Genomic DNA, 16,982 nt, shown 5'->3' on the forward strand with positions numbered 1-16,982 from the left:
ATTCATGAGAAACGTGTCTTCAACGGAATGACATCTAACCTCCTACCTCTCACATATTTCTGATATGTGGATGATACTTCTGCTACATTTAAATCTGCAGCCGTATATAACAATTTCCTTAAATTTCTTAATGGGCTCCATCCTGCTCTCAAATTCACCTTTGAAATGAAGCAGTCAAATAAACTCCCCTTCCTTGATGTGCTAGTTGAGAAATCTGCCAGGGGATTCTCTACCACAGTCTACCAGAAGCCTACCTTCACTTGTCAATATACACGTTGGGATTCTTACAGGTCCACACGCTATAAGATTGGTCTTATCGGCAACCTTGTAAATATGGCCCAAGCCATTTGCCCACTATGCAAGCTTAATGCTGAAATAGGGCGCATCAAAGTGATCCTACAGGATAATGACTACCCTGATCAGATTATTTTGCACTGTATATCACACAAACTCATTAACGGACCTAAGGCCATCACTTTCAGTCCTGAAAAGTGCCCAGCTACCTCAGATTACCCTGGAAGGGCAAGGTATCTCAAAAATTTGAGCAATTGGTGAAGTTAGCTGTTTCACGCTGTTCCTATGCCGTAGCAACACGAGTGGTATTCGCCACTAACAGGATGCTGTCATCAAACCAAAAGACCTTCTACCTATCACACAAATGAGTAATGTGGTATATGGATTTCAGTCCCAGTGTGATGCTAAGTATGTAGACTGTGTGTCCCAAAGATTGGCAGATCATATCAAACAGCATATCCCAGTCGCCATTCGCACCAGGCAGTGTACAGACCGTACCCAACCAGCCCGTGCTTGCAAAACTCAAAACAGTGTCCAACATTAGATGTGATTCCACGATTGGATAACATTTGCTAAATAATTCTCCATGTGCTAAGAGCTATGCTGACGATCAATTTAAGATTGTCAATTGGACTTGCAACGTGGCGTATTTGCGTGTACTGGAAGCTACATATATTAGTACACAGGGCCCTGTTTTTTGCAGACAGAATGAATATGTACACACATTGCACCTGTTTCAGCTAAACAAAATAAGTGCCATTCGCTGACTCATTTCTCAGGGCAATACCTTGACTAATCAGGGTCAAGCTGCCTGGTTTAAATTTCAAGCAGTCACCAGTGGCATATTCTCCATGGCAATGCCACTTGCCAACCAATCAGCATTCTCTTCATTTACAGTATAAATTGTTGTTTTCCCCCTTTATTGGTACTCTTGCGAGTGTCCTGATGAGTGCAAGATGAAAAGCTTAGATGTGTCTCTTTTTTTCAGCAATATTCAAGTTCTGTACTACCAAACGACCATTTGAAGATTCTCTAGCATTCTCCTGCAGGTGGCCTTTGTAATGCTTTGGGGTTTCTCTGCCTTTAGGTACAGCAATTACACTCTGCCCTCTCAAATCCGTGTTTGTTGTTGCACGACCATGTTTTCAGCTGTGTGACAAATCTCATCCGTCTTCAACAGGGTAAGATCTCTCGAAGCAGTCTCTCTTGTACCCTTGAATTGGTCTGCACTTCCAAAAGTCTGTCTTGAAGTATCCCTTCTGACATTATGGGGTAGTCATAAATTTGCCTTCAGCTCTGTATGGTACTGGCCACGTGTTTCATCAATATCTGCTCCCTCCTGGCAAACATGCATTTCTCAAAAGAAACATACTTGTGTGATTGCAAATACTGAACTTCATCCACACCAACTTTACCATGCTCCTGTCTCCAACCACAGCCTAGACTGCCCACATGGAGTACACATTAACTGCTTCTTTCCAATCACTATATCGCCATCTGCACATGTTCCAATTCCTGGTCAAGCTTTGTTGCAAGAGCATAGTTTTCTCAGGCTCGCTCGAATCTCTTCCACTTTACATTGTGGATTTTGAGAGTGCGAGGCAGTGAGAGAGCTCCTACTGATGCTATCATGTACACATTTTATTTTTTTGTAACTTTAAAAACCATACTGGCTCTGAAGAGTCATACGGACTCGAGACATTGACTCTGTTTCTCTCTCCACAGATGCTGTCAGACCTGTTGAATTTTTCCAGCATTTTCTGTTTTTGTTTCCGACTTCCAGCGTCTGCAGTATTCAATATCATACCAAAATAACAAAGGCACTTTAAACAATCATTATCATTGCTGCCATTATGTGGCAATATCTCTTTAAATGGTAGGAAAAGCCATACGTTGTCAGAATATCAACGATTTATTAAGCATAAAAAACAAGTTAACTAAGAGTAGTTTGAGGAGTTACAGCAGTTTGCTGTTTCACCAGACGACACACGGACACAAAGCAAAGCAATGGCCTGACCAGCTGCCAGATCACATGACGGTGACTTAATCGCCCTGCCTAACACGTCAGTTTAGGTTTTTTTTAAAGGGGGGCGGGGTAATCTACAAATGTTCAACATGCGACAAGCACAGGCCTCAATGTATTGATTAGTTGGGTCTGTTTACAGGGCTTCCTCTATTTACATGATGGATTTTCCATTACTTTGGGCTTTCTCTATGTGAGTTATTTGGCGCTTGCGGCTGCGGGTCAGAAGAGCTGGAGGGATTTTGTTAACGTTTGAGGGAAAAAAAACACTATCTGGTTAGTTGGAAACGAATTTACGTGATGAGTAAAAAGGAGGAGGAAGATATTGTCCGAATTGCGAAGAAGATGGATAAGATGGTGTCGAAGAAAAGCACGGTGAGCTGTTTGAAGCCATTTACCCTGTAACTGTCAGAGAAAGCCGGACCCCCGCGCGCGCGTCCCTCACAATCATTGGAACGTTCGTCGGACCCCGCGCGCGCTTCCGTCACAATCATTGGAACGTTCCCCAGACCCCCGCGCGCACCACCCTCACAATTATTGGAATGTTCGCCGGACGCTGCGCGCGCCTTGCTCACAATCATTGGAACGTTCCCCGGACTCTGCCTCCTCTGCAACAATCCGCTGAATGTTCAGGGCGGCACGCGCCGTCCTAGTAACAATAAACGGAACATCAGCGGCTGGGCCAATGCGCGGTTCATTCGCTGACAGGAAAGACTGAGCTGATTGTTGGAGCTTCCTGTTTCCCCACCTGACTGGTACCTGCTTTCCTGGAGAATTGAATACAACATGGTGGAAGTTATACAGTTGCTGAATGCATTCCACGTGTCCCGAATCCACAAATATATGCGCGAATAACTGGGCCCCGAGTATTTACTGTAAAAGAGAACCACAAAAATATGAAATAAGGGTACACAGACTCATTGGTCTGCCATTGTATCTGATGAGCATGGGTGTTTCTACTAAAATATTATGTCCTTTTTTCAAAAAAGTAAAATGCACTGGCCAAAACAAATTAAATCAGGGACATCATTTTTCTCGTTGATCCGTTGCTGAGTTACTCCTGTGTTAATTTCAACTATTTTTTTCAACGTTTACCAAACAGTTGGCAGGAATGGACACTATATCAAAACAAAAGATATTTTAAAAAAAATGCTGCCTATGAAATGGGCAACCACTCAGTATTAATGGCTTAGGGGTTCAAAAAGAGTCGGCAGAAATGATACTTTGTTAGCAAGGTGCTAGAGTTAGGATATAAGAGCTAGCGTAATTGGGAATCCCACCAGTTTACGTACTAGGCTCTTTATTAAGGAGGACTCCTGTACTGAAAAAGAGTAAGCAGTTTTGTCTAAATTAAATTGTGTAGGTAATTTCAGATTATAAATTGTTTTATAATTTGGTGATGCATTTAGTACCCTGCACTGTGCAGTGCCCAATGGTTATGGGAATGCTTCCTGCAAATTACTGGAGCACCATCATCAACTGGCTGTGAAAATTCGGCAAGTGCCATAGACAAGTGGTCATGGAATTTACTAAATTACAAGCACTGTGAATAACAGACTGCTCAAATCAGAGGAGAATAAGGAACAAACAAGTTATATAACCCCTTCCATGCCCTCAGGATGGACAAAGCACTCCACAGCCAATTAATTAATTTTTGTGATGTCACTGCAAATACCAGAAACCATTTTGCACAGGGAAAGATCCTACACACAACATTGAGATCAATGTTGAGTGTTAGCTATTGCTCAGTGGTAGAACTCTCACCTCTGAGACAGAAGATTGAGGTTTCAAGTCCCACTAAGAGACTTGAAAACATAAACTGATAATTTACTGCAGTACTGAGTGAATGCTGCACATTTGCCATTGCCATCTTTTGGATGAGACATTAAACTGAGGCTCGGTCTGCTATCTCAGGTGGATGTAAAAGATCCCATGGTATTACTTCAATGAAAAATAGCAAGTGTTTGGTCTCTTCATCAATATTTATCTCTCAACCAACATCACTGAAACGTGTTGTCATAGACTACCCAGCTGTTCTTTGAATACGACGATGATTGATAGAATCTTGATTAACAAGGGGGTGAAAAGTTATCGGGGATAGGAATGTGGGGTTGGGGTTACATGCTGATCAGCCATGATTTTATTGAACGGCTATGAGGGGCTGAGGCCTAAGCCTGTTCCTAATTCATATGTTTATATGAAAGCTTTTACATTTGTCTGCACAGGCAGACAGATAATCCGCATCAACTTCAACTGAGACAGTACCTCCAGCAGTACAGCACTCCCTCAACATTGCGCTGAATTATCACCCTAAATTATGTGCTCACGACCTAGACTAGGATTTGAACCCATGACCTTTTAACTCTTAGATAAGGGCGCTAACATTGAAACAAACTGATGAAATCTGTAATGTTAAATTATTAACTGATATTTGTAAACTTATGGTCAGTAAAACATTCAGTAGCTTTCAATGAAGCCTGAATTGGTGCAGCTGATATTGTGTTGGAACTTCTCGTCATGATGGCCTTTTGAGAGAGATGACTGCCAAGGCCCGGGAATTGGCCGCCTCTGTCACTTGGAGACACATGGCAGAAACTTGCAGTTCTTAATAGACATCATCCTCGGATTGAGGGACAGCTGACGTGAGTTTCCAAGAAAACAGAAGACAAGGTATGGGTGCATTTCTGAATGTGTTCTAAACAATTGGCGAAATCCTCTCGGGTGATCTGAAGCATTTACGGAGTGTTTCACCAGGATTTTCCTCCAATGTGCTTGCCCTATGATCACAGATAAATATAATGCAGCCAAAAGTTGAGGAGCGAGTCTTTAGTCAGTAAAAAGAGGCTGCAGCCTCTTTTTATACAAATAAACGTGGAAGGTTGTCTCATCCTTGCTGCAAAACAAACATGGCCAAAATATCTATAAAGTGGTACGAATACATCAAATTCTGTTGCACTCTGCATCCCAGGGTTTCAGTTATAATAGGAACATTCAGAAGTTGGGTCAGGGTCTATACAATTGTTTTTTATACTTAACAGCTGCAGCTTTTGCAGGCTCTTGTGTCCAAGCTGAGTAAGGAAGTGTGGAACAACAACAATCTGATTGAGGACACCAAAGTGTGAGTCGACTGTAGTATTAGGTGTTTGGGACTGTAAGGGTTAATGTGGGCCTAGGGAAACAGTACCACCCACATTATGATGTAGTGTGTCACATGGGAGTAGTAGAGTGTAGTAGTCAGTCTGGTAGAAGTCAGCATGAAGATGGCACCCACCTCATCAGAACTGTATCCTGTATATAGTTATTTGTTATTAATAAGCACTTATTGTTAACCATACAAGCTTCTAGACCTCTTCATGGGACAATGTATGACCATACAACATCTACCAAGTCCGCATCCTCAGTGGAATCCTATACATGGTGAGACTTGGACAACATATGCTAGGCAGGAGAAAAGGCTGAACAGTTTCCACTTCCACTGTCTCAAACGTATTCTCAACACCTTCTGGTACAACAAGGACACTAACTCTGAGGTACTGGAACTAATTCCATCAGCATATACTAATTTTTAAGTCAATGACGTTTGTGCTGGCTTTGCCATGTTCATCGGATAGATGATGGCTGTACATTCAGAGACCGGTACAATAAATTGACCACTTGGTCATAACCTGCCGGACATTCACGTCTCCACTACGAGAACTCCAAGCGAGATATGAAGATGGCAGACATCGACACAAATCACTGAACCTGTAGCTGTGACCTCTGGAAGAGACGGGGTGAAATGGATAGCTCAGCTGGCTAACGAGAGCCCAGATAAAACGCCAGCAAACCCTGAACCTTCCCTGCCCACCATCTTCATCTGCAGCAAATGCAGCAGAATCTGCCTTGCCAGAGTGGGGCTCTTGAGCCACACCAGACAATGTTTAACACAGAACGGATCACCAAGGCGCAAACCATCGTCTTATGAGAAGACTGCCAGAGAAAGAGGATTGGAGAAACAGGTGCAACCAATTTACCATAAATAGATTGGACTGAAGGTGAAAATTTTTTCATTGTCTTGTGTACCAAGTAAACAACTTCATGAAGAAGGATTGATTGTATAAAGACCCACCAACTCTGTCAGGGGATAAAGCTACCCTGTCTATTTCAGACTCCATAGTTGGCTTTGGCTGGCCATAAAAAGTGGTGAAATTTGGAAACAGCAGCATATTGGAGCTCTCAACTTTTAAAGAAATAAAGAGCAGGGAGGTTATTTCTGGGTATGTCTTTATTAGTGATATGTCAAAGGAACTCAGTGCCTAGCACTGTAATCTTTGAATCATAAGGTTGTGGGTTCAAGCCCAAATCCAGGAGTTGAGTGTACAATCTACACTAACAATGTGGGAGATGTGCTGCATAGTCAGAGGAGCAGAGAAGGCTGAGGTGGGTACCTGATTTAGATGTACAAAATTGAGAGGCATAGATAAGGTAGATAGGAAGGAACATTTCCCCCTTGGGGTGGGGGGGGGGTGGTGGAGTCAATAACCAGGGAGCATAGAAAGTAAGGGGCAGGAGGTTTAGAGGGGATTTGAAGAAAGATTTTTTTCACCCAGAGGGTGAAAGGAACCTGGAACACACTGTCTGAGGGGTTGCTAGAGGTGGGAACCATTACAACATTTAAGTATTTAGATGAACATTTGAAACGCCATAGCATACAAGGCTATGGGCCAAGTGCTGGAAAATGGGATTAGAGTAGATAGGTGCTTGATGACAGGTGCCGACCCGATGGGCCGAAGGGCCTGTTTCTGTGCTATAAAACTCTATGACTTTGGTTGTGATTTTAAACCAGTGCTCCATTAACGTACTGTCTTGTGTGGATGTTTAAGAACCAATAACCCTAATTGAAAAATTGCAGGTATTGCGCCAACATTCTTCTCAAACCAGCACCATCAACAATGGACTTTAATTTGTTATTTGTCTCATTTGTTGGATTTTGCTGTGTGAAAGCTGCCATGTTTCCCTGGGTAACAACTTTGACTGCTTCAAGAATGATTTAATTTGGGTTATCCTGAAGGTGTGACGAGGCTTTTTCTTTGAAGCTCCTAATTGCAGTGTTACCTTGCCCTTTAACATCAATTGAACAAAGTGTTGATTTATTTTTCACATATGGTGATATGTTAATCACCATATCTATCACTGCATCAGTAATCAAACAATTAATCACATTGCTTTCTACTTGAATATAGAACCACAGAAATGTGAAGGTTTCCCCAAGCAGATGTAGCCCCAGAAATTATGTAGCAGCTATGAACTTGAACTTGGATCACTCAGCCATACTCCATCCTGGGTCCAGACTCACTGTATTAGCTGAGATGGCCAAATATGGTGTATGAACCCAAAACCTTGACTTGGAAGTGAGAGTGCTATCAATGGAGATGATTGGATTCATTGACCATTTTTAGGAAAAATAACTGTGTACACCCATATTGCAGGAGTAAGCTTGGACCTATTTATTGCTAATGAACTTTAGCAACTTGGCAACAATTTGAATAAAACTATGCAACCTATTAGCAATACAAAACTTTGGAGTTGATTGGTAACGATCACAGGTTCAGCGCAAGTTGCACCTCATTTACACACGAGGTAGTTTGATTTTGATCTTTAAATGTTTATTGAATATAGATACATTTGTTTAAACAGCTTGTTAGTAAATGATAGTGATATTTTGTAAATAAAGAACTTATAATTGTTTTTTAAGGTCTAATTCTGGGGATAGGATAAAGAATTACAGTTAGAATTTGAAGTAAGTATTCTATAGATTAGAATTATAAAAAAGTGCCAAAGATGCATAAATTTCTATTACAAAATGAAACAATATTATTTTTACCTTCAGACAGACGTTTGAGTTCATATTTATTTAGAATATGGTTGGCAGCCTTGGGCACCCTAATTTCACAGGGTATTGGGATTATTCCCAGCCTTGGAGCTGGAAGTTAGAAAGCGTCTTCTAACCTCAAGACCCTGAGGGGTCTTGACAGATTGGATGTGGAGAAGATGTTTTCTTTGTGGGAGAGTCTGGAACTAGGGGTCACGGTTTAAAAATAAGGGGTTGCTCATTAAAGACCGAGATGAGATTTTTTTTTCTGAGGGTTGTGAGTCTTTGGAACTCTCTTTCTAAAAAGGCAGTGGAAGCAGGGCCTTTGAATATTTTTAAGACAGAGCTAGATAGATTCTTGATTAACAAGGGGGCAAAAGGTTATTGGGGGGGGTAGGCAGGAGGTTAGAATCAGCTCTGTAATTCAATACGATCATGGCTGATCAAGCTTGAAGGGCCAAGTGGCCTACTCCTGCCCCTAGTTCATATATTAAAGCCTTTTCATTAAAGAAGAAAAAGAGAGGAGAAATGATCCAGATTTTTGAAATATTGAGAGTAATGGGTAATATAGATTCAACTAAGTTATAGCTTTAATTGTGAAGGCAACACTAGAGAACATGAGAAGTTTAACAAGGCTCAAGCAGGATCAGAAATCAGAGAATTCCAGCTGTCCCCCTTCCACAGAGCTGTAGAAAAGACTTGCAGAGAAGACAGTTATTGGTTTCCACAGATGTATGGGGGTGCACAGCAGGAGCATTGAAGCCAAAGAAGTCGATTAAACTGGGACATAAAAATAAAAGTGAAGTTACATATTTGAGTTTTGCTCAGTTACTTTTGGTAGGGAAGGAGAAACCCTGCTGAAAGTTCGGGAGATAAAGCAGTGAATTGCAAATGCTCTGGAGCATGATGGGCCAAACTACTGTTTCTGGTTCCACGTTTTGTTTCATGTTGTGGCCAATTATGGCCTAGTGCGCCACTTCAAGATTTCATGTTTTATCTTTGCAATATTCTATTAGGTCTTGTTTCCCATCCTTGGGTTTCTACTGCTGTGATAATCAAATTATTTATGATTGTATAAATGGGTAAGGATATTTACTGCAGGTATCCATTCATAGCCTAATCGTTTCTTGTTTGATAAACACAGGCCGGCAGTTGAAGATTGGGATGGGGGGGAACTTTGGATTATGGCTGTTCTGCCCTATTTGTTCCATTCAGTTGTAAGCGGAACTTGAAGGCTTTTCCCACTCCCACACTGTCATAGTTTGATAGAACCTTCATATTACCAAGTGCTTTCATGTCTTTTAATTATTTTTATGCTGTGATGCATGTTGTCTCTTCATAGTTGTTTCTGCTTGGCCTCTACTCCAGTCACAATGTAATTCAAACTATGAGGTCTTTGTATTTAACTAGGAATGGTGGGGTGAGTGGTAGGGCAGGGTGATGTGGGTGGAATGTGAAATTACCTGATAACGATGGCCACTATACATCACTAAATGTCCAAATTAACAATACCACGAGTTGTTTAGTGATCTGTTTAATTCTTACATGGCTGAGCTACATAAATGGCTAATATTTTAATCACTGATATAAAGAGGTGAGTTGCTGAGAACTGAAGTGCCTAAATTATTTCTGGAGACAAATTGGTATCTGGCTGCAGCCATCACTTTATACAGAACATAATCTAACAGAAGACCCATAGAAGAAACTTGTAACCCTGAAAAGATGCCACCCTTGAATTGAGGGACAGATGACACACCTAATAGAATGGAAGTAAAACACTAAGTAAACACTAAATGATTTTTGGAAATCTGTAAGCCTAATTAAATGAGAATTTATTTCCAAACAGTTTTGTTATGTACAATATTACTTGAGACCATTCCTAATTATCCATGGCTCCAAATGTTCAATGTATTCATTATCCAGAATTTCTTGCAAAGTTGGAGATTCCTAATGACACACCTGGTGAAGGTGTGTACCAAATCGGTTTTCTAACAATTCTACCATATCCACAGTGTGTTTCATTGGTTTGTTCATAAATATGTTCAACTGTTCCATTTGTGCATTAAGCTCTGACTTATCACTAAGTGAGATTTTTTTAATAGCTCCTTCTTGACTAAAGGAAACCTGTGGCATCTGAATGAATCCAGAATAAGTATGAAAATGTATAATGTTAAAGAGAACGCCAGGTCTAATAGTCGACAATTCTGATCTAGCCCATCCATTCCTCCCTTCCACGTCCAGGATGCACTATGACATGACAGTGGCGCAGTGCCTCCCTTTTAAAATGAGTTTTCTGCCTTTTGTTGTAGCGGTATATTCAACAATAACAACAACTTGCATTTATATAAAGCCTGTAATGTAGTAAAATGTCCCAGTGTGCTTGCAACATATTGAGTGTTACCCTGGCATCCATTTATGGCCACTTGGAAATTATGTTTTGTTTTCCATTGCATCACTTCAACACAAATTAATCCAGCTTTAGTATTTTATCTTCAGAATCAATGGGAAATTTCTGTGCTATGCAACTGCTCCATCCAATTGATAGGTTGTGCCACTTTGAGAATCTTTACACTTGACTCTTGTGTGCCCTAAACAGGCAGAAACATATTCTCCAGTTTCACCTTGTCTTGGTGGGTAGGAACCAGGCCACCGGGGTTGAGAGGGGAGCAGTCACTTTTCATGAGGCCACTCACTTGCTCCCTCTCCATTGCCTTCTAGTTCTTAATATGCTCTTTAAGTAGGACACCTGGAGGAAGGAAGTGGACCCTTTAAATATGCAGGTTGGGTCTGGTGATGTAATTGGGACTCGATCTGTAATTTTAGTTGAAGCAGGAGACCAGTGACTGCTTTGATGTAAATGCTAAACCTGTCAGGATCTGGACCTTAAGCTAGAAGAAATCTAGCAGTTAAACCTGAAAATTTTAATTTTAGCTTTCCTTGAGTACCAAGATGAGCAGCAACATCTTCCTTGCTTATAAGCCGATAATTGTTCACCAGCTCTAGTTCCCCGAAAGACAGAATTTGTCCATCAAGCTGCATCACACTTTGTGTCCCAATGCCTTAATAATGAGGCAGAGCGGTGGCAGAGATGGTAAGAAAAGGAAGAAAATCCTACGTCCCAGATCCCGCTCCCTAGGATGCCCTGCCCCAATTGCCTAAAGGCCTGTGGGTCAGCCTGCCTAGTCATATGAAGACCCATGGCAGAAACTCATGGCTGAGTAGATGCCAGCTTCAAATTCCGAGCCAGCTGATGGTGAGTTTCCAACGTAACAGAGGACATGGTATGGTTATATTCCTGGATGTGTTCGAAACAATCAGACCCCCTCTGGCAACCTGACAAGCATTTATTTATGGAATATCTTATCAGGCCCAGGAGGTCCTCCGGCTTGTTTGCCTTATGACCACCGATAAATATTTTGTAGAGAAATGCAGCCAAAAATTGAGGAGTGAGTCTTTAGACAAAAATAAAAGAGGCTGCAGTCTCTGGCACTACAAGTAAACGTGGAAGGTTGTCTCACCCTTGCTTCAAAAAGAGCATGTGGCCAAAATATCTATAAAGTGGTGCAAATGCGCCTCTCCCCTCTGCCTCCAATTGTCTCTAGAGGCCCATCTCTGTACCACCTCAAATGATGCTGAACTCCCGCTCACTGGCCAAGCATTGGTGGTTCTAGCCAGGTATAGGCGATAGTTGGAGAAAATTTATTAAGGTGAGGCCCCATCCCAGACATCATGAGTGTGCCACGTACTTTGGGGGGTTGGCACTAGCAACCTTTCCTACAACACAAAAAAAAAAATTGCTGCCTTTCCACACTGGAACAATTATTTTTCACGGGATGCGTTCCTGTTTTTATTTGCTACCTGATCACAGTTACGTGTTAAATTAGCTTTCCGAAGTTCAGTTCTGTTGTCATGCACTTAATTGAACTAAGCAGTTTCAAGTTTTCCTTTTTGCATTTGAGCTCTTTCAGCAGATGTGGGCAAAAGTAGGAGTGGTGCTGCACACAGACTATTTTTCATGAAGATTCATGTGGAGGGTTTAAGCAGCAATATTTTCTTATTGTTCATGCCATACAATATTAATCTGTTGCTTCAGCAACTTTGCAACTGGTCCATAGGACATGTATGATAGCCTGTGTGGGTTTGTGGAACAATGAGGTTGGAGGCTGTAGGGATGAGAGGAAGATTTTCAAAGGAGATATGATTAGTAGCGGTCTTGGAAATGATGGCTTGGTATTCAGTAGCGGGGTCATGATATGGTGAAGCTAGGATATGTTGTCAGAGAGCTGATGTCTAGCCTGTAAGAGTAGCACCAGCAGGTTTGATAATGATGATTGGATCTGAAAGAAAGGAGCACTGCAATTTCAGAAGGGATAGATTAAAGTAAGTGAAGCTAACTGACGCATCCAATATCACGCCAGCAGTTTTCAATAAAAAGACCGAGAAGAAAAGGGGAGAGGTCCAGCCTCATTGTAAAGGCTGCAGGCAGTCAAAAGGTTCAAGAAGGGGGAAGCTTTCTGGTTATAAAATTAGGCATGTAGACCACGGTGGAAGTGTTTCTCATCATGATAACCTCGCTGTAAGAAAGTCTGAGTTTATCGTGGAGTGAAGTTGAAGCCCTTGCTGATGTGAGATACAAAAGGATTGTGAAAATAAAGCAAGTGATGAGATTGAAAAGTTAAATTTGGTCAGAAGAATGTGAAGCGGGATTGAGAGAAAGGTTGGTAGTTGAAGTTTGTTGTTTGTTTGCCACCTGATGGGAAGAAAACAAAGTGCAAGATGTGATGACGGATTAAATGGAACTGAGGACCAAGTCGTAAAGGGGAGTTTGGTTTTGCAGGAAAAGTATGGGGCGGCATATGGTGGGGAGGGTGGATTTCAGGCAGCGTAAAGAAAACATTGAATATTGCGGCAATATCGGTCATCAGAGGTGGATCCATTATGGGGAGGATGAAATTTAGGTTGAACTCCACACAGAATGAGTTGAGGCTGGAGATGTACTAATGTCTTTTCAATGCATATTAATTGGTGTCAGTCTATTGAGTCTTGTCCCCAGTAACTATTTGGACCGAAGTGTTTACTGCCATTAAGGACGGAATGTTTCTGCTAACCCCCTTTGGTCATCCCCAAGGCTCTTAGAGTAGTAGGTTTGATTAATAGCTTTATCTGGGGTAGCGCATGGCATAGGTCTACAAAAGGATAGGGTCATTTATCCTTTGGATGACCTTGTGACCAATGGTTCTCATTGTGGGCTGCCTATCTGAAGCCAATGGATTTTCATTGTGTAAGAAGTGAATATTTATTCTGTTTAAGTGTTTTTTGTTGAGTATTAATATGAGAAGCTTTCCTTGTTTTGATTTTCAAGGAGAATAATGTTGTGTAATTGCTGTAAATACATTGGCCCAGATCTCTGGATGGCCGGAGACCGGACGTATTCTGAAAGATGCGCTATGAGACCTCTCTGGAATCCCAATGCAAGGACCCCGTGGGAATTGCCTGGGAAGTTTGAATTCTGATGGGAAATTCCCCTACGTCCAAGACCCTCCGAAAAACTCTGACTTAGAGTCAGAGACTTCGGATGGCTCCGACTCACTCACCTGGATGGTCACCCAGGAAACTTTAGAAAAAATCCCTATTTAACTCTTGGGTAACCACAACTGACCACCCTGATTCCCTCCCCCCCCACCACCCCAACTCCCCTGCACTCCACTGACCCACCCTCTCCACCCAATTACCTCACTCACATTCATTCACTAACAAACTGAAAAGCTATTGAAATGTCCCAAAGCTTTTCACTGTGTTAGTGCATGAAAACTTGCCAAAATATGGCAGCTAGTGCTGTGCAAAGTGGGGTGAAACTTGGCTTCCCCCAATGATCCTGCACTATGAAGAAGGATTCCCAGAACAGGTATGCTCTGTTTCTGAAGAGGCCTGGTTCAGAAGTCCAGACCAGAAATGCGGAGCTCTGTCCAAACGTAAAAGAAGTAGGAGTGGCGTAGCAATCCAATGGTGATTGCTGCTCCTCGGAAGAGTTGGCCCATTGTTTCTACTGAGCACTGTTTGTATACCATTAGATGAAAGTTGCCTGTTGTTTTATAGCTTGAGCCATAGTATGACAATGCGTATGTTCTTCTGCCCACCCAAGTCAAAGAGATCATGTGGCGACTTGTGTTCAGTTCTAATGAGCCAGATTAGTGTGGCAGGGTTTCTCTTTTTGACCGTGGGTCTCACTGCATATTGGGTCTGTAAAGTAAGTACAGATTCATGGAGCACTTGAGATCCAGTTACATAAGTGTCCAGTCACACTGAACCCAAAGAGACTATCTTGCATAAAGCTTAACAGAGGACAGTGTTTAAATTTGTATTAGATCTGTGGAGCTTGAGGCAATTGTTTTGCCCTGAATTGATATGATGTCACAGACCACTCAAATAATGCTCAACTAATGTGAATTTCCTTTTACTTCCTGGGAACAGATGAAGTTCAAGACTTTCATTTCAATTATTGCAATACACCACAAATGTGGCTAATTAATAGTGGTGGTGTGTTACAGTTCACTCGGAGTTAGGGTTGCTATGGCAACATATACATGCATGTTGTAGTCGAGCTATGGATAGTGAAGGTCAAGGCTCCAACATTCTTTCTATCATATGGCTGACCACGAATCTTTCCCGTTCTTAAGGTCTTCCATTGGTGTGTGAAGGAATTGCAGGTTGATACTCGCCCTGTTTGGCTGCATTATGAATGTGCCTTCCTTGACCATCAAACTTTGGGGCGGGACTTAAACCTGGAGCTTCTGGCTCAGAGGCAGAGACACTGCCCACTGTGACACAAGACCTCTTGGTTAATTCATACTCTGCTTCAGTTAACCACAATATGTCTGATTTGTACAGCTATCTAATGAGTTAGGGATTTGGAGCACTGATATTTTCTTAAATCCATGTATGTGCACGAATACACATTCAGCCATTCCACTGTCAATCTGCAGATATCATTTAAGTGTTTGAGTGTTATTTAATGTTTGGGAAATATGAAGAATACTCGATCAATGTTGAATCAAACTACTACATATCTAGCACAATAAAGTAGGGGCTGCTTCTTGCAGCTTTTCAGTTGTGGATTTTACAAAAGTTTTTGTGTAAATTGCCAGCTATTAATTTTATTTGATATATATTTAAAGCTGTAGTTTAAACAAGGTTAGCTGGAAATGTAGAAAATGTAAGGGAATGTGACCCTTTTGTGCTGATGGGGTTTAAGGGCGAAACCTTTCTACAGTAAATGTTTGGATGCAATCTGTTTACCTCGACCAATAACTTAATCGTTAAAAGCAAAAAAAAAAGCAAAAAACTGCGGATGCTGGAAATCCAAAACAAAAACAAAAATACCTGGAAAAACTCAGCAGGTCTGGCAGCGTCTGCGGAGAGGAACACAGTTAACGTTTCGAGTCCGAATGACCCTTCAACAGAACTAAGTAAAAATAGAAGAGAGGTGAAATATAAGGTGGTTTAAGGTGGGGGTGGGGGTGGGGGGGGGGGGGTGGGGGTGGGGGGGGGGGTTGGTGGGACAAGTAGAGCTGGATAAAGGGAACAAAAAAACTTAATCGTTATGTAAGGCATTGAAAACATAAAATGAGATCTGATTGCAACGCAGGTTGCCATTAGCAATGCAGTTAGAAAATCTAAGCTACAATGTACTCGAGAATCTGTGGCATTATTCACAAGTCCTCTTAATTTGGAATGTGTGTTGTTTAGTTGCTAATCTGAGCCAACTATTTTCAAGCAAATTGGATAATACTTCTGGGGAAGTGACCTTAATAGGTCCCCTGGTCAATTGGTAACCATTATTGTTCAAAGCTTCCAAATTGACAGCAACTTGGCTCCTCTTCTTTGCAGAGGCCAGTTTATTTTGAAGTCAAGAGAATCAGCATGAAGTGACTGGCCTTGTTTTCTGCGCGTAAAGGTTGTTCAGTTATGATTTATATAAAGTTTGATGTCAGGAAGCTGTTAGACACTTGAGTCAAATGTAAATTCCATGAATAAAAAATACTCAAGATGATGGCTTGGGTGTGCGTTGGTCCAGGTAACAACCCTGAATCAAAAATAACAGTGCTTATTTCGGACTGCGTTACGTTAACCAGTGGGTAGCACCATGAACTGCCAATTCAGTGGGTGCTGAATGTGTATTTTGCATTACAAATTTGTGTTTGGTTCGTATGAAACACCAATGCGCAATACAAAGAGAAGGTAAAAATGACACAGGAGCACAGAAATTACAACCAATATTTAATGTCCCTCATATGTAAACCTAGCATGCTTGGTATCTCATCATTTTATTTTCCACTTAAACTGTTTATACATCAATTAAGTACACATTCAGATTCACATTCTATCCTAGAGACGTCTGAAACAGAAGCTACGTGACTACACCTTTTTTCTTCACAGATTTGGTTTAATGAAATCTGAAAGCTTCATTTAAAAATCCCCTAAATTGTGACAAAATAATTTTAGTGATACTGTAGCTGGTTGTACAAGCTATTATACACTTTCTTGATCCTATCATGTTTATTTGATAGATGAGACTTCAGCAACATGTCACTTTATATCCCTAATCATCCTGTTAATTTAGCCAATCTCAACATTTTTCCTCATCTTCAATCCTAATTGATTTATTGCAGTGTATTGTGCAAGAAGGAAGCATAAGAGAAGGGGCAGTACTAAGAGATTGTGCAGGCTATTTTGAATCTGGTAATGTGTAATGAGGCAGGTTTAATAAATGATCTCAGAATAAAAGATCCCCTGGGAAACAGTGACCATAACATG

General features: G+C 41.3%; 1 protein-coding gene across 3 annotated transcripts in view; it reads left to right on the forward strand.

Annotated features, from left to right (window-relative positions):
* Positions 1–2,391: 2,391 nt before the first annotated feature.
* The window catches only part of tcea1 (transcription elongation factor A (SII), 1), a 74,141-nt gene continuing 59,550 nt past the window's right edge, over positions 2,392–16,982 (forward strand). For 2 of the 3 annotated variants that reach the window (XM_078540511.1, XM_078540513.1), the window contains exon 1: positions 2,485–2,692. In XM_078540511.1, coding sequence (XP_078396637.1) covers positions 2,618–2,692 — 75 coding nt within the window. In that variant the 5' untranslated portion in view covers positions 2,485–2,617. Of the gene's footprint in view, positions 2,693–16,982 lie in introns of all 3 variants that reach the window. The other variant, XM_078540512.1, reaches the window with a different exon arrangement.

This window comes from Cetorhinus maximus, chromosome 4 (assembly GCF_964194155.1).
Source record: "Cetorhinus maximus chromosome 4, sCetMax3.hap1.1, whole genome shotgun sequence".
Classification (NCBI taxonomy): Eukaryota; Metazoa; Chordata; class Chondrichthyes; order Lamniformes; family Cetorhinidae; genus Cetorhinus; species Cetorhinus maximus.